At 45.0% G+C, this 18,205-nt stretch overlaps 1 protein-coding gene across 1 annotated transcript; it reads right to left on the bottom strand.

The window, feature by feature from the left end:
• Positions 1–3,340: 3,340 nt before the first annotated feature.
• On the bottom strand, positions 3,341–13,637 carry LOC146977983 (gap junction alpha-9 protein-like). The gene is made up of 4 exons (XM_085790764.1): positions 13,282–13,637; positions 7,008–7,322; positions 4,704–5,095; positions 3,341–3,818 (listed from the first exon to the last, which is right to left on the bottom strand). Exons 1-4 carry the CDS (start codon positions 13,612–13,614, stop codon positions 3,341–3,343), a joined length of 1,518 nt encoding a protein of 505 aa, XP_085646890.1. The 5' UTR covers positions 13,615–13,637.
• Between the last annotated feature and the right edge of the window lie 4,568 nt (positions 13,638–18,205).

Genomic DNA, 18,205 nt, shown 5'->3' with positions numbered 1-18,205 from the left:
TGTCGTCGTCGTTCTGAGTCTGTGACTGTTTCACTGGGACAACAAGTCTACAAGTAGAAAAATAATCATTTGATTAAAAAAAAAAAAAACAATAATCCAGAGGCCTGATGGGAGTTCATGTTGATGATGAAGCAGCTCAGATATTTTCCACTGACGTTGTTTTAACGGTTGTGTAACAGTTTATCGATCAGTTTCCAGCCCCCAGTCGCTCACAGCTGTTCCATCTAAACCGGATCGTTACCGTCCGTCCGTCCTCATCTGGACTCATGTGACCCGGCTGCTGATGTCACCGGCCCTGCCTCTGTGTCTCTGAGCTCTAAACATGGCCGACAAGGCGACAGAGCTGAAGAACCTCAGATCAGATTAAAACCAGAACTTGGTCCAAACCTTAAAGGGATAGTTCAACATTTTGGCAAATTGGCCCATTGCCATAATCCCTATAGTCATAGCAGTAGGTTCGTTACCTTTAATTGTCGGTGCAAGCTGTTTTTAGAACGGCGGAGCAGAGCCACGAGCTGCTCAGAGCTACGCTACGGAGGCTCGTGGGATTTCTTGGTTTCCCTCATCAAATACACAATCCAACAACTCCACAACGCTCTGGTGGACAAGTTGTGAGCTGCACATTCACCACGCTATGAGATAATAACACAACGTTACCACACAGAGTTGTTTTAGAGGGAAATTCATGTAAAACCGCTGATGTGCGTTGCCTTCAGGGACAGTTTTTCATCAAGCAGTCTCTGTATTTACCTCTAAAACAACTCAAGTGAACGGGAGTCAACATTTTATTTCTAATCCGATTGAATAGTGTGATGATAAAACTCTCTGACCTCTACCTGTTTAAAACACCACGTTTCATGAAGAGAAACCAGCAGTTTGTTGTAAAACTATTGTAAAATAAAACTCAGAAGAATCCATAACCAGAAAGACTCCAGGTGGCGTAGGTGACGTCACCACATGGCGTCCTTTCCCGTGTTCGTGTTGGTGAGGTATTTTTAGTGGAACACCAGATCTGTAGTCCGTAGAGCGTCTTCACACTAAATACATTCTTTTGTTGCCGTTTTACAACAAACTGCTGGTTTCTCTTCATGAAACGTGGTGTTTTAAACAGGTAGAGGTCAGAGAGTTTTATCATCACACTATTCAATCACATTAGAAATAAAACTTTGACTCCCGTTCACTTACATGGAGACTTTTTCCGAATTGAGGTCCCATGGCGACCGTTACTTACTGCTTCGACTTAGGCTCTCTATACTGGCGCACAAATTATTTGGACAAACGACACGTCCCCGGTGTGAACAGGCCTCCAGTCCGGTCCTGAGTCAGAGCTCAGTAGCTGTGTCTCAATTCAGCGGCTGCAGCCTTCGAAAGGACCCAGCCTACGTGGTCTCCGTCGGCAACGGCTTCGGAGGCTCCTCCGGAGGCTGCGTCAACCGTCGGTAAATGAGACGGCCTTTCCTGATTACGTCCGAATGTAAACAACGTCCTAACGTTAAACATTTGAAAGTGGCGCTTGCAACGGCTCCTCACCAAGGGGGCAGTTGTCGGTCTGAGAAGTGAAGCTCACTTCCGTGTTCAAAAAACTGCAATCCCCTCGGCTTCCTCTGGGGGCTGGCTCCAGAAGGGAGCAACTCCAATTGAGCCCCATGTTAAAATAGGCAATTTTACAGCTTAAAAAAACATATTTACAGCCTGGTACATTTTATTGTTTTGGTCTCAACCGAGTTTCTACCCCCGCACACACTCTGAGGGGGGTGAATTTTTTTTTTTTAACTCTAGCGTTTTACTGTTATTAGGTTAAAAGTTCTGGCCAATTAGGGCGCAGAAACGTTGAGTGACAGGTCCAGAGACCGCTGCTTCGAGGCCAGTGGGCGGGTCCGCTGCTTCGAGGCCAGTGGGCGGGTCCTCGGCTGGCTAACCGCCGCACCGCTCCAAATATGGCAAGTAGAATCCAACATGGCGCGGTTCAAACCCCCGTAGTAGCGTCACAAAACAGACTCCCCCAAACCAATGGGTGACGTCACGGTGCTACGTCCATTATTTTTACAGTCTATGCTCCTCACCTGTGCGGCCAGCAGAGCCCGGCTCAGTGGGCAACCATGCCTCCAAGCCGGCCGCAAAGAGCAGGGGTACGGTGGAGAGTTCGATAGCATGCTATGTTGCTAATAACAACAACGGCGCGCAAAGAATCTTGGGATACTGGAGGCCACGAAGGATAGGTGCGGTGCGTCCTCCTAGAAGAAATTAAATTGAATTGGGACAGGCCTGGTCGTAATGCTACGTTCACACCGAGATCGCGCCGCCTCTACCGCCGGACAGACAGTAGCGGTGCCGCTGGAATTTGAAAAGGAAACATGACAATGACAATGTCTAGCTAGTTCCCCTCTCGTTCACACACACATGCACACACGAGACTACCTAACGTTAATAAAGAACACAGTACTAGCGAGCAAAAAAAAAAAAAGGCAGAGGAACGTTCTGGGCTAGGTAGGCTACAACAACATGCTGCTGTTTTTATTTTTGTAGTCAGACAGACGGATATTGTAGGTTTGGTCGAGCGAAAAAAGCGACTATCAATCTGTCCTCCATGCCAGCCATCGCCACCGCGCATATCCACCGCAAAAGTTGAAAATTTTCAACTCATGCGGGCGGTGAATCACCCGTGTCGCGCCGCCTGGTTTGGACCACCGCGCCGCTCAATGGGGCTGGCCGTCGCCGCGCAAATTGTATTGACTTTCAATGTAAACTCGCCGCAAAAAGCCGGGCGGCGCGATCTCGTTGTGAACACAGCATAAGTGGCCTCCAAATGCCGCCTCCGAAGGCTGCAGCCGTTAAGTTGGGACCAAGGGGGCAGTTGTCGGTCTGAGAAGTGAAGCTCACTTCCGCGTTCAAAAAACTGCAATCCCCTCGGCTTCCTCTGGGGGCTGGTGTCAGAAGGGAGCAACTCTCCATAGACCCCCATGTTAAAATCGCCGACTTTACATCCTCAATAAACATGTTAAAAGCCTGGTGTCAGGACGTTTTTTTTTCTCAACCGATAGTTTCTACCCCCGCACACACTCTGAGGGGGGTGGAATTTTTTTTTAACTCTACCGTTTTATTGTTATTAGGTAAAAATTCTGGCCAATTAGGGCACGGAAACGTTGAGTGACAGGTCCGAGCAGCTCCGTGGACAGCTGCTTCGAGGCCAGTGGGCGGGTTCTCGGCCGGCCAATCCAACATGGCGCTGTTCAGGCCGCCATATTTGAATCACAAAAACGACTCCCCAAAACCAATGGGTGACGTCACGGATGCTACGTCCATTCTTTTTACAGTCTATGGTTGGGACACATCTAGAGTCTCAGATCTGCAGGTCGGTGGGCGCTCGCCGGCTGCTGGCGCTGCTGGCGGCCGACACGCGGCGGTTGGGGGGCGAGGCCGTGGGGCTGTTGCTGTCTCTGCTGTGCCGGGACACGGAGCTCAGCTCAGCAGAGTCGGGGCTGTGGGAGCCGCTCGGCCTCTTGATGTCGGACTTGGACAGGACCCGCGCCCTGGGCCCCCCCCCCACGCCGCAGCCGCCGCGCAGCTTCATGCTGCCGCTGTTGCCGTGGTACGAGTCGCCGCTGTCGGAGCCGTTGCCCTCGACCACCGTGGAGCAGTTCCAGGGGGGGGTGACCCGCCGGGCCTTCCTGGTCGCCCCCGACGACAGCGCGGCGCAGGAGGAGGAGGCGTCGGCCACGGGGAGGGTCGGGTACTCTGAGCCGGGGCCGTCCAGGTCCTGGTGGCGGGGGGAAGACTGCTCCTCCTGCTTGTCGGCGGGGGGGGAGCGGGTCTCGCTGCTGGTGAATGAATGAAATCATATTTAGAAGAAGACAAACGATTCCAGAGCCAAAGCATTTCTCCTTTCTGCTTTAATCAAACAAGGTTCCCAGCCCATGTCACCCTGGAGAGCCAGAACAGGAGTGAATTTATGCACATCTACAAAGCAACGACTTTGAATAGCATTCACCCTGGATGACTCCTTACTTCCCCATATTTCAGCTGCATATAGAAGAATCGGAGAAACACAGGCATACAGTAGAGCTTTGAGAAGGTGGCATACCCAAGATGAGCTGCAAAGTCAACAATGAACAATGTGATTTCACTGATCAATGTGAATTCTTACATTTAAACAGTTTCTGTAAAACAGAGGCTCAATTCATGTGATTAACAGCCATTCAAACTTTGAACAGGTGACAGACTGATACTGATTCATGTCGCTGTCAAACATATGAATCTAGAAACTTTTCTTCCAATTCTCCCTGGAACTAGTTACTAGTCATTGATTTAACCAGAACTAGGACTCTGGAGCTGGAGACAAGGGACACATGGAGTTGAGTTCCTCTTTAAGCTTTGATCTGTTTTAGTTTTTTACACTACAGAAATAGTTAAAACCATCCTCTCCCCCCTGGGTTGTGATGCCTTTACTGACACAGTTTTCCATCTCTGTTATAAACAATGATCTATAATATAGAACCAGTTACACACGGGTTCAAATACTAAGCTCCGGATCTGAGTGTTGGATCAGTTTGAAGACGTCACCGATCACAGATATGAATCAATAATTGAAGTTAACCCTCCTGTTGGGTCAAGGAAGGTGGCATACCCAAGATATTTACACTTCTTCATTTTACTTATAATACAACCTACTGCTCTACCTGCAGTATCAGTACGTGTATTAATACCTGGTGTTGTTGGAGTTGCTGTTCTGCTCCGTGGGGCTCGGCACCCCCTCCTTACCGTCCTTGCGCGTGTCGGGTTTTGCCACGGCGTCGCCCTGGATGGGCATGAAGGCGGAGGAGGCGTTGAGGAGGGGGGGGTAGCTGGGGCCGTTGCCCTGCTTCTCCAGCAGCAGCGTGTAGCCGCTCGGCGCCGTGGGGATGGTGGTCTTACGGCCCACCGAGGTTCCCGTGCAAACCTGATGCATGACGGAGTTCTTCTTGGACTTGTTGCCGTAGTAGTCGTCGAGGTCGTCCCTCAGGTGGGGGTAGAAGTCCAGGATGCCCTTCTTCAGCTTCTTGAAGCTCAGGTGCATGATCTCCAGGAGGCTGAGGAACAGCGAGATGCTGGCGATGGCCTGCAGGTGGTGATGGAGAAACCCAAGCTTTCTGAACCACTGAATCAATATGAAGCAGTTGTGTTGAAATGGTTCAGTGTTTCGAAGCATTTGATACAATTAAACAATTGGTCAACCTTTAAAGGCCCCATGGCATGAAAAATGTGATTTTGGTTATTTTTTCGTGCTTGGGGAGGTCTCTGGGCCACGTATATACTGCCCCATGCATCAAACTGGTCATAAACGGAGAAACACACGGGGAGCATACATCAGTCCGACTGCTCAAAAGTCCGACGGCTCATTTCTCCGACTACCCATTCTACAGTGTTAAGGTTAGGTTTAGGGTAAGGTTAAGGGTTAGGGCTACTTAAGTCGGAGAAATGGGAGGTCGGACTACTGGACGCAAAAATAAAGAAATGTATGGTCGGAGAAATGGGTAGTCGGACAGACGCCATGCACCCGAAACACACACCGCCCATTTGTAGGAACTGTCTCTTTAAGACGAGCAGATAGTACTTCCTCCTTTCTGTGATGTCACACACAAGGTAACTCCGCCCACCGTGACCAGTTGTTATTTTTCAATTTTTATGAATGCAGCTTAGGTTTCAGTTACTTGCCTGTGATTGGCCCGACCACATGCCACTCAAAAACAGTCAGCCAATCAGAGGAGAGGTTCTCATTCTCTCTTCTGATTGGCCAAATGACCTGTGCCTGCTAGAGCTCCAGAAAGAGGCAACAGAAAGGGGCAGTAGAAACGATATTAAGCAGATCACAGGTACTCAAAACCAATGATACATCTTGTTAGGGATATCAGCAGGTAAATAAACCCAGAGAAAAGTGCACAGCATGAGGCCTTTAAAGCATTTGCACAAAACAATACAGGGCAAGGTGTCATGAACTGTGTATGTTTAAAGGTATAATACGTAGGAATTCCCCCTATCTAGCGGTGCGGTCGCATATCTGAACGTATTCTTGATGTTGCATTCACGTGAAATCGGGCAGATGTCAGACAGACAACAGACGCTGCATGTAACAGGATAAACAAGCGTCTATGTAAACAAGTGGTCTGCCAGCACGAGGCAAAACAATACAGGCGTGACAATATGTTGTCATGGTGACATGGTGATGTGGTATTGTTTACCTGACCCACGTTTTACCGTCTTTCTCTCGTCGAGTAAAATGACATCCGGTTGGTTTGCCGACGGCGTCATTCAGGTGCATTCACTGTTTTTTCTTGTTCACTTTGTTTATAATGTGATTGTGTCTTCATAACATGCTGTATGTAGGCTAATAAAGATATGCAACATTGATAGAAATCCAAAAATTATATTATAAAACTCAACTCCTGTCAAACTAAGTGTAGAGAGATTTTGAAAACTCCGCCCAAAATTTAAATCCGCCACGACACGCCGTCGATACGGTCGATGATGCGCGTGTGACGTAATGAAGCTTCATTTGGAAAGTCACGTGCTTTTTGGCGTGGTGAAGCGAAGCATCGACACGTCTTATCGCGATACTTCTGCTTTGAAAGATCGATACTAGGGCTGGGACGATATGCTTTTCTCCCGATTCGATTCTTATACGATTTTTTGGATGGCGATTCGATTTAAATTGCGATTCTACGATATTGCCGATTCTCTCGATTTTTAGTCTGCATTTTTAACATTTATCTGCACACAAATACTGTAGGAGCCTATAAATTAACATACTCCATTATAAAGTGAACTTAAACCCTTTTCAAAACCTGTACTCTCTGTATGTAAAAAAGTCTAACAAATGCACATTGCACAATATTAAAAAAAATTCTACAAAAAAAAAAAAAAAAATCAATTTTCGTCTAAAAAGATATCGCGATATTTATGTGAATCGATTTTTTCTCCCACCCCTAATCGATACTGTGTCGAACCGTCTGCTCGGAGCGTAACGTCCCTACCTGCATGAACATCATGAAGACCGTCTTCTCCGTCGGCCTGGAGACGAAGCAGTCCACCACGTTGGGACACGGCTCGCGCTCGCACTTGTAGAGCGGGCTGAGCCGGTGGCCGTACAGGACGAACTGGCCCGTCATGAAGCTGACCTCCACCACGGAGCGCGTGACGATGTGCGCCACGTAGGTGCAGAGCAGCGAGCCTCGCAGCGGCGCCTTGTTGAGCTTCCCCTGCTCCAGCTGCCTCATCTCCTTCTCGATCCTCCTCCTCGCCTCCGCCAGCTCCGCGTCCACCGCCTCCAGCTCCCGCCGCAGAGCCACCTTACGACCAAACAGAAGCACTGATGATGCTATTTCTCATGTCCTCTACACCAGTGGTTCTCAATGTTTTTTTTTTATTTTACCACTTTTTCTAGATTTTTTTTTTTTAATTTTTTGTTTTAGAAATTTTACCACTTTTTTCTAGAGAAAGTCACACGCACATCCGTGCCAAAAACTTAGGGCAGGTGCTGAGCCAAAGACGTACAAGAATTAAAAAGAAAGTAGGAAGGCTCGCACACCGCAGGGCTCCAAAGTGCAGTCCATTTATTATCAGGAAAAATGTAACGTTTCGAGCAACTGCTCTTCGTCAGACATACAAAATCCACATAGACGCCATCTTAAGTATCATGTGGTAGTCATACACAGGGATGCAAACGGGTCAGGACCAAAAAAGAGAGGTATTGTCTGGCGGGGGGGGGGGGGCTCACCATTAACAATATCACCGAAAAGTCAATTTCCAGTAGTTCAACCCCAACCAAGTATTGAGTGCATATAGATGGACAGTTTTCAGAATGCCAACATTTCTATATTAAAAATGCTTTAAAAAAATAAAAACCATTGCAATATTTCAATTTTGGAGATACTGATTTTTAGGTCTTCACTGAATGTTAGTCATAATTATTACTATTAAAATAAACTGAAGAAATAAAGACATGGGATTTAACATCCCATTCGGTGTGTAATGGACATATAGGCCTATATAATGTGTTAGTTTCACTTTAATTGAACACATTCTACATGGCGGAGGCGACGTCTTTCCACTTAGGGCTTCCTTCACCTCTGAAACGGGGCAGAGCTCCGTGGAAACACCTGCCTGACACAGCAACGTAGGGAACCGTGCATGTCCGTGGAGCTGTGCGCCGCGGACGTGCACGGGGGGAAAAAACGGCGTCACCGCTTTGGGTAACGTGCGTGCATGTCGCGCGTCTACATTGGAGGTCGGCTGTTATCAGTATAATCAGAGACCATGAATGAGTTCGCCTCACGTGATTGTCACTGTCAGCCTGTTAGAAAAACATTTTACTGACCCCAGCTGAGACGCTGAGACCCCCCCCCCCCTCAAAACAAAAACTCTTCGGATCTGAACGATTCACACAAGTCACCTAATTGACCCTTCGCGTAAGCCCCGCCCCCTTGGTTACTGTTGCTACGCCGGGCAAGCTTTCACTCCCAGCCATGCTCCTGGCAGTATTTGGTATCGATTTCAAAGGAAATATCAGCAAATTTCTGGATAAACTGTTCTGAGATAATAGAGAGAAGAAATCACAAAGATCATTCATAGTTTTCAGTGACGTGACTCGCGCAGGAGGATAAAACATCTGTTCAACGACACGACTGGACAATGTACAGAGCAGCAGTAAGGGCCGGTAATTTTACCGTCTATCAACCCACGAAGACTTACGTCATCTCACTGGTCATGAAACGTTGTCAAACTCTAAGTTTTTGGGCGATTGTGAACCACATACAGTTTTCGCTGCTGTTTTGTTTTCTCCCACCGCTGTATCAGTCAGTGAAAGCAGCTGCCTGGAGGATCCCTCGCCTAAAAGCCCAGGTAAAAGCCCTAAAAGTACAGCTGTCATTTCGGAGGTGAACATATGGTTTTCCCCATATCTACACTTGCTCAAGTCGAAAAAAAAAAGTCCGCTCATATCTGAACATCTCTATATTGCTGCTGCCGCCGCCGCCGCCGCCGTAGTAGCAGCAGCAGCAACAACATCCTTCTCTACAAACAAATGTTTTTCGTCCTAGTCTCAAAATGTGTCCACAAAAGCAAACGTAATGACTCAATGCGGAAAGCTTGCCAGGCCTATAGTTACGGTTGCTAACGTAGGATTGGACAATAGCCGTTTGTGGGAGGAGTTGGCGAAGGGTCAATTGGTCATGAAAAAAGCGAGTTTCGCTTTTCGGCGCGCTGTTTGCATCCCTGTGTGATGTTCAGGGACAGTCAGGACAGTCTGAGGACTGACAGCTCTGAGGTTGAAGTTTATATTAATGCACCATGACACTGTGGCAGGTCTCTGTACTAGGGATGTGAATCTTTGGGTGGCTCACGATTCGATTCCGACTTTTAGGGTCACGATTCGATTCAAAATCGATTTTCGATTCAACCGATTCTTGATTTCTTTTTGCGATTTTTAGTTTGCTTTATTAACACCAGACCATGTGAAAACGTTGAATGATGATGATGTCTACAGACTATTATATCAGAAGCCATATTTCCCCCAAAAAATGCACATCACATGTTTCAGATTTACTCAGCAGCAATATATTCGAACCATTTTAAAGTAAACTGCTACATGAAGCTGATTTTATAGGCTACTCTCTTTTCAAAAGCCTGGACTGAAGGATGTGAATATTTGGGTGTCTCTTCGATTCAAAATCAGTTCTCATGCACATGCACATGGACATGTAGCCTATCACCTGTAACAAAGGCTGCTAAAAAAAAAAAAAAAAAAAGAGACGGCACTCTGCTCTCAGGCCAGCTGACCTGCAGCCTGTCTGCAGCGCCACAGAGGAGCTGTCAGAGCTGCTGCTGCTGCTGGTCCTCTCTCTTCAGCCTGCTGTTTGGCTGCACTTTGTATGAGTTTAAAAAAGTGAAGATCTAACGTCACCTGAGCACCGATCAGCTGATCCAGAGCGCAGTGGATGTGGCTGCTCACACCGTGTCCTAACTGGATGCGACGCGAACGAGCGTCCGACAATCGCGTCACATCTGACGCTCTCTGTCCACACTGAATCCGTGCGTCTGTGGGAATGGAAGCACATCAGCTGTGCGCTCGCCCGCTCGACAGACTGGAGACGTAACTACCCGGTTAAAAGATGGGTGAATTGTGCCTTTTAAACAGAAAACAAGTTTCTTGAAATATAGAGCCAACAGCAAGTTGTCTCTATAGTGTAGGAACACGAGTTGTAAAAAACATAATGCAGGGTTTTCTGTAACATTATAAGACGGCGCACCGCCCCCCGCCCAAGATGAATGAAGAGGCTATTAAAAAAAAAAAAAAGTCCGCTAGTCTCCTTGAAGCGGCTGTTATGTGTCTCTCTCTGGCGGTGTCAGCTGATGTGCACATCTGCAGCAACCCAAACAAATGCACATGTTACTGTTGACTGGCTCTATTCCAGCCACATGATTGGTTCGGCGCAGTGGAAATCTCATTATCATTGGTTATTTGTATTGTCTGCCAAAACATGGATGAATGAAACATATCGACCACGTCTCATATTTCTATTGAGGAAAAGTTATTTCACAATTTATAGACACAACACCGACAAGCACTGAGAGCCGCATGTTGCAGTGACGTTATATAGGCTATAAAAAAAAAATCCGCAAATAATAAGCCGACGAAAAGGTGCAACTTGCCACTTAACTTCTTGTCGATGTATTATTTGCGGGGGCTTTCGGGGGATCTGCTGACGGTGGAGGATCTGGGACTGATTCACTGTGGACCACCACCAGTCTGATCAGGTCCATCACAGCACAGCAGCTGCAGCACTGCCCCGCTGTCACATTACTCTCGCGTATCAGCTCAATCTGTTTACATTAAACCGACATCAGGAGAATAATGAGAATTATGATTAAAAATATATTTGTTTCGAATTTTGGCCCCTGGATCATGATTTTTCGCATTCTTGGTTAAAAAAAAAAATCCTCTAAAAAAAAAAGACAGTTGGGATGCATAATGTGTCTCATAACAGTATACTGTGCGTCACGCTAGGGGTCGGTGGTGTTTTATTCTAGGGGTCGGTGGCGGCTGTGAGACAGCAGCGGCTCCACGGTGAGGGGGGGGGGGGGGCAGCTTCTGCTCACCTGACTCTGTGCAGCTTCTTCATTAAATCCAAACAGTCCGACACAGCGACGCACTGCTCCTTTGACTCTAAAGTCTCTGTAGCTCATCAGCCCGGAACTCGCCGACATGGATCAGAAGCGACGGCGGCGTTTGGCCTCAGTGTCTCGGACTTCCAGAGCAGCTACAGAGCAGCGTTGTGACCTCAACCATGGTTGATGAGAGCAGAAATGTTGTTGTAGGCCTGTGCATATTCTCATTTGTCCAGGTCATAGTATTTCAAAGGAGGTTAAATCGAAAGCAACTGGACTTATACTGAGTCTCCAGACCAGTTAGTTGGACCAGTCCCAGCCTGGTCAGATGCTACATGAACTGATGAAGCCTCTTGGATGAGAGGTGAAACGTCTTCCTAGACAAATAACTAAGTCCAGTTGAACCTGCTTTGAAAAAAAAAAAAAGTTGTTGGCGGGCTCGTGAATTTTTTTTTGACACGAGTCAAAAAGAGCGTCAAACCGCGTATCTCGCGTTTGGTCGCGCGTCACAACTCGAGCGAAAAAAAAGCGTTCCTCGTTCCACGATGAAATAGACGAAGACGCGAAGGTCCCGTCGCCCAAAAAGAATCGCGTGTATTGCGTCGCAAAAAAAAAAAAGTCGCGTCTACCGCGTCGCGCGCCTAATCGCGTCTCGCGCCTAATCGCGTCTTTGCGTCACGGCCTTTTACACCGCGGACGTAACGAATAAACGGTGACGGTGTGAACGAACAACATAGAACAGGACCAGACGTGGCGTTGTTTCCTCTTTTCACCGACAGCTCCACTCTCCCTTACTTACACTAACTACTGTTATTGTTGAGGCCAGAGAATTGTGGGATTTGTAGTTTTTGACCAATCGCAGGTTGTGCTCTTTCTTTTTGTGATTTTCCTGGTTCACACATGTATTTTTTTTTAGGGGCAAATGCGAGTGAAATGCTCGTCCATGGTGGGCATAAGAAAATTTAAGACCTGTCTAAAATTATTTAAGACTTGAACACAATAATTCAACAAATTTAAGACATTTTAAGGCCTAAAATTTAGATTTTCAAATTTTAGACTTTTTAAGACCCCGTGGATACCCTGTTATTTCATATAAAAGTTTAAGTGCATGCATATTTTATGATGCTGTGTATTTCAGGTGTAGGTTAATATACACACACCTCAGGAGGCCTGTTGACTGGTTAAAACAAGGTAATCAGTAGATGGGAATTAACTTCAGATTTAGTCACGGATCACCTTCAAACTCTCCTTGTCATGATATTTGAATTAATTATACATGAAGCTGGGGCACACAACTGATGATGTGTCAAGCTGGTGGCACCGCACGATCAGTGCCTAAGTCCACCCCACCCAAGAGGACCTCAACTGCTGTGCTGATTAATTCACTTTGGGATCTATAACAACTAGTCCTATTAAGAAGTCTGACGAAGAGCAGTTGCTCGAAACGTTACATTTTTCCTGATAATAAATGGACTGCACAAGCCTTCCTACTTTCTTTTTAATTCTTGTACCACTTTTTTCTAGAAAATTTTTAGTTTTTTTATTTTGAACATTTTTTACGAGAAATTTTACCACTTTTTTCTACAAGTTTTTTTTAATTATTTTTTATTTGACCACTTTTTCTAGATTTTTAAAAAAAACTTTTTAGTTTTAGAAATTGTATCACTTTTTTCGAGAAAATGTGTACTTTTTTTTATTTTTTACTTTTTTTTTTGAGAATTTTTACCACGTCTTCCTAGAAATGTTTTTGGAGAAATTGGACCACTTTTTTCCAGAAATTTCTCTAAAATATTCCCTCCAAGCCAGGACCGAAAGGCTGAAAAAGAGCTTTTTCCCACTACACAGGCAGTGAGTCTTATGAACAAGAACATGTCATGATTTTAAGGATTCCTATGGGCTTCCTTATTTATTAAATTTATTTTAGCTAATTTTATTATTATAGAGAGCGATGTTTTTATAATTGTTTTATTTAAATGTGTGTGTATGTGAGGGATGACATTTCTTTTTTATTTACCTTTGTGTTTCATTGGTACAGTCGAGAGCTTGGTTTTTTTTTTGCATTTCACTGCACTGTTTTTTAACCTTGGTTTCAGCTTTGCATGTGACCAATAAACGTATCTATCTATCCATCCATCTATCTACCTTCTTGCAGTGGCGCTCCTTCTCCAGCGCCCGCAGCTGGTAGATGGCGTGGCCCATGTAGACCAGCGAGGGCGAGGACACGAAGATGACCTGCAGCACCCAGTACCTGATGAGGGAGATGGGGAAGGCCTGGTCGTAGCACACGTTCCTGCAGCCGGGCTGCTCCGTGTTGCAGACGAAGTCGGACTGCTCGTCGTTCCACACGTCCTCCGCCGCCACGCCCAGGACCAGCATCCGGAAGATGAAGAGGATGGTGAGCCAGATCTTCCCCACCATGGTGGAGTGGATATGGACCTCCTCCAAGATCCCACCCAGGAAGTTCCAGTCTCCCATGGTTGTTTCACCTCAGCTGAGCTGCAAAGTCAACAAGGAACAATGTGATTTCACCGATCAGGATGAATTCTTACATTTTTTATTTTATTTATTTATTTAAAAGGGACAATACACATTAAAGGGGTAGTATCATTTTTTTAAAGTGGAGTTGTATGATCTACAAATAGCCCCTAAGTACTTGAATTGCAGTAGAAGACTCTCTGCACTCCTCCCGTTAGCAACGCCAGCCCATAATAGCCCTGCCCAGAGATTTACAACATACAGTGTTGTGAATGGACCCAAAGAAACGGCCTATTTTCGTGGCCTAAAAGAGGTTTTACCTGAAAAAAAAAACACAGTTCCATTGTTCGCTATAATATAATTTTTTCCAGCCCCTCAAAGTGCAGGAAAAACGCAGTTTTTATTTGGACCTAACCAACTGCTGATCGGCGGGCGCTAACCCTGGGCGGAGGGAAACGTGAGTTGGTTAGCTCCAAATAAAAACTGCGTTTTTCCTGCACTTTGAGGCGCTGGAAAAAATTATATTATAGCGAACAATGGAACTGTGTAATTTTTTTCAGGTAAAACATCTTTTAGGCCACGAAAATAGGCCGTTTCTTTGGGTCCATTCACAACACTGTATGTTGTAAATCTCTGGGCAGGGCTATTATGGGCTGGCGTTGCTAACGGGAGGAGTGCAGAGAGTCTTCTACTGCAATTAAAGTACTTAGGGGCTATTTGTAGATCATACAACCCCACTTTAAAAAAATGCTACTATCCCTTTAATGAACATTCGTACGTGAGCACAAATGTAAATGTGTCAGAGTTAGCAACTTGCTAATTTGCATCCGTAGTCCCTTGGCAGGTAACACACAAACAGACAGAAATACACAAGAATTATACAGTGGTTCACAATCATATACACATTCATACCTATACATACAGTGCATGTGATCTGTAAAGTGCCTGGTATAAAGTGCCAGTTTCTAAAGTGCAAGTGCAAGTTTAAATGGATGGATCCAAAATGTGATGGCCCGCACCCAAGACATTGGAGACTACAGTAGCAGCAGTTATATAAGTGCCATTCACACACATACTTACAGAGATAAATTGCAATATAGAAACATTTTAAACAGGTTTTGTAAAACAGAAACTCAATTGAATTCATGTGATCAACGGTCAGTGAAACTTTGAACAGGTGACAGTGACCGGACTGATACTGATTCATGTCCCTGTTAAGAATCTAGAAACATTTAAACATTAAATCTAACCCCCCAGATGTGGTGTCTCCTCCTCTGTGTCTCTAACCCTCCTCTCCTCCATGTGCATTTGTTTCCAACAACGAAGCCGGTGAGAAATCAATCCATGGAGCGGTGGATAAGGTTATTTATCATCTACCATGTTACCACCATGTGTATATCTGTGTAGTCTTATCTGTCATCAAACACTTTGATCTGTTTTAGTTTTTTACACTAGAGAAATAATTAAAAACCATCCTCTCCCCCCTGGGTTGTGATGCTTTTACTGACACAGTTTTCCATCTCTTGCTATAAACAGTGATCAATAATATAGAACCAGTTACACACAGTTCAGATACTAAGCTCCTGATCTGAGTGTTGGATCAGTTTGAAGACGTCACCGATCACAGATATGAATCAATAATTGAAGTTAACCCTCCTGAGTCAAGGAAGGAAGGAAGGAAGGACGAAGGGAAGGAAGGAAGGATAAAGGGAAAGATGGGAGGAAAGAGGAAGGGGAAAAGGAAGGAAAGATAGAAGGAGGGAGGGAAGGAAGGATAAAGGGAAAGATGGGAGGAAAAAGGAAGGAAAGAGGGAAGGAAGGATAAAGGGAAAGATGGGAGGAAAGAGGAAGGGGAAAAGGAAGGAAAGATAGAAGGAGGGAGGGAACAGATTGGGTCAAAAAGGAAGGACGAAGGGAAAGAAGGAAGGGAGGGAAAAAGGATTGTGGAGAGAAGGAAGGGAAAAAGGATGGAAAGAAAGATGGAAGGAGGGAACAGATCAGGTCAATTGGATCAAAAGAGGGAGGAAGGATGAAGAAATTAGTCCTCATTTCTTCTTCCTTCCTCTTTTGATCCAAAGGGGAGGAAGGAAAGGAAAAAAGGATTGTGGAAAGAAGGAAGGATGGAGGAAGGGAACAGATTGGGTCAATTTGACCCAGAAGGACAACAGCAGGGTTTTAATCACAAGACAGTGAAGTTTTCTCACATTGAACAGGACAACAGATGATTTACTGTCAGTGAGAGGTTGATGTTAAAGTGAGAGACTCACCCTCCATGTTGGATATGAGGTGTATTAAAGGCCTTCTTCCTCTTCCTCCTCTTCCTCTTCCTGCTGCTCTTCGTCCTACAGACTCATCCTCATCCTCTTCCTCCTGCTGGACAGAGTCTCTGCTGCTCTGATCTGGACCGACACTAAAATGCTCCACCAGCTCTGGCTGTTTAACAACTTATAGGCAGGGGGAGCGGGGGAAGCGATCGATGGGGCAGCGGAGCAGAGTGAGGACGCTGTCAGCTCCACCAGCCGTCAGCGGGGAACTGGGCTGTGACTCACAGGAACCTGAACTGGTCCCAGACTGGTTCACCGACCGGTCCAGTCTGGTGCTCGCTCATCAGTCTGATGATGCACACAGGTGGTCAAAAAACTAAAGACTGACTCATTAAATGGAGATTTCAATTTCATTTTGGCAAATTGGCCCATTGCCATAATCCCTATAGGCTTAGCAGTAGGTTCATTACCTTTAATTATCGGTGCAAGCTGTTTTTAGAACGGCGGGGGAGAGACATGAGCTGCATGGTATTTCCACGTTTCCCTCATCAAACTCATCAAATACACAATCCAACAACTCCACAACACAACACTCTGGTGGACAAGTTGTGACCTGCACATTCACCACGCTATGAGATAATAACACAACGTTACCAGACAGAGTTGTTTTAGAGGGAAATGCAGCCGGAACTACATTCCAGACACGGCTGCTGGGAAATTCATGCAAAACCGCTGATGCGCGTTGCCTTCAGGGACAGTTTTTCATCAAGCAGTCTCTGTATTTCCCTCTAAAACAACTCTGTCTGGTAACGTTGTGTTATTATCTCATAGCGTGGTGAATGTGCAGGTCACAACTTGTCCACCAGAGCGTTGTGGAGTTGTTGGATTGTGTATTTGATGAGTTTGATGAGGGAAACCAAGAAATCCCATAATGAGCCTCCGTAGCGTAGCTCTGAGCAGCTCACAGCTCTGCTCCGCCGTTCTAAAAATAGCTTGCACCGACAATTAAAGGTAACGAACCTACTGCTATGACTATAGGGATTTATGACAATGGGCCAGTGTGTCAAAATGTTGAAATTTCCCTTTAACATAATGAATTTATTTCATTGATATTTTATTTTCTTATTTCCATCACCCTGCCCCCTTTATTTATTTATGTATTTTACCATTTTCGGATTGAATTTGGTGGTGTCTGGTGTTGACAAGATGGCGACCACACAGACATGTGTTTTGTTTTTAATTTACAATCTGAACATGTAATTTGTGAATAATTTATATTTTACAACAGGTAGTCCAGACCAATAACTCTAATTGGACGAGAAGTTACTCAATAAGGGTTAATATATAAACAGCATTGGGACTTTGAACTGTATCACTCCGCCTCTCAGGTGACGTAATTAATTACAGATTATAGACTGTAACGAACTTTATATACCCAGAAACAACGTTTAGATGAAGCATAACCCTGAAGCATGGATCTATTATAAGATTATATAATATAATATAATCCATAACCCTGAACCCTGGCAACAGGACGGCGGTTAGAGATGTTTGATTTCCGTCTCTAAGCAACGTTTAACCCTGACAACGACCACTTCACTTCTCCAGGAAACACACGTAAAGTCCCTGCTGGTTAATAACTGTGAGTCTGATATGGATTCAATACAAGTGATTAATTATAGTTAAATCCAGAGGATCAATGGGGACAGGACAGTTGTTTCTAATGCTAAGCTAACACTTCCTCAGGTCTTTGTATTCTGTTCTTCTCCTTATCTCTCCTGCTCTAATCACTGTTGAAGTGTTCACACGTGTTTTAAATAGAAACTCTGATCTGTGTTTGTATGAACACGTCTGAATAAAATCACTGCTGATTTATATTTCTATTGATTTGTTTTTATTAAATTTTTCTGTTCTCAGCTGTAAATGAATCCTTGATCTGGATTAAGATATAGTAATAATTCATAAGAGAGTCATTATCAATAATAAATATTCACTGATCAGTTTTTATTTATAGAAATTTGTCTGGAAATTGATTGACCTCAACAGATTATCAGAGGTCACGGCTCTAACTGGAGGTCATGTGACCTTATTGATACGTCAGACAATGTGATCAGGCTTTTTTCCCCCTATGTATACGTATAAAGAAACTTGTAATACAAAAAATATTACTTTTCATATACTTTCATTGTGTAAAGTTCCATTGTGGTAGAAGTAAAAGGGGAAAAAAAGCCTATTCGGGTGTATTTTGGGCATATTTGATAAGTGTGTGGCTCATTTGCATATTCAAATTAATTTTCAAAGAATCTTGTAATACAAAAAATGTTACA

Source organism: Trachurus japonicus, chromosome 11 (assembly GCF_045865225.1).
Source record: "Trachurus japonicus isolate A0001 chromosome 11, Traja_1.0".
Taxonomy (NCBI): Eukaryota; Metazoa; Chordata; class Actinopteri; order Carangiformes; family Carangidae; genus Trachurus; species Trachurus japonicus.
Note: the sequence above shows the minus strand (reverse complement) of the source record. Positions and strands in the feature narration are given on the sequence as shown.

Coding starts and splice junctions, on each gene's coding strand:
- LOC146977983 (XM_085790764.1), bottom strand. CDS start 13,614: ATGGGAGACTGGAACTTCCTGGGTGGGATCTTGGAGGAGGTCCATATC. Junction 7,323..13,281: donor AGGAGCGCCACTGCAAGAAG/GTAGATAGATGG, acceptor TTTGGTCGTAAG/GTGGCTCTGCGGCGGGAGCT. Junction 5,096..7,007: donor TCTTCATGATGTTCATGCAG/GTAGGGACGTTA, acceptor CACCACCTGCAG/GCCATCGCCAGCATCTCGCT.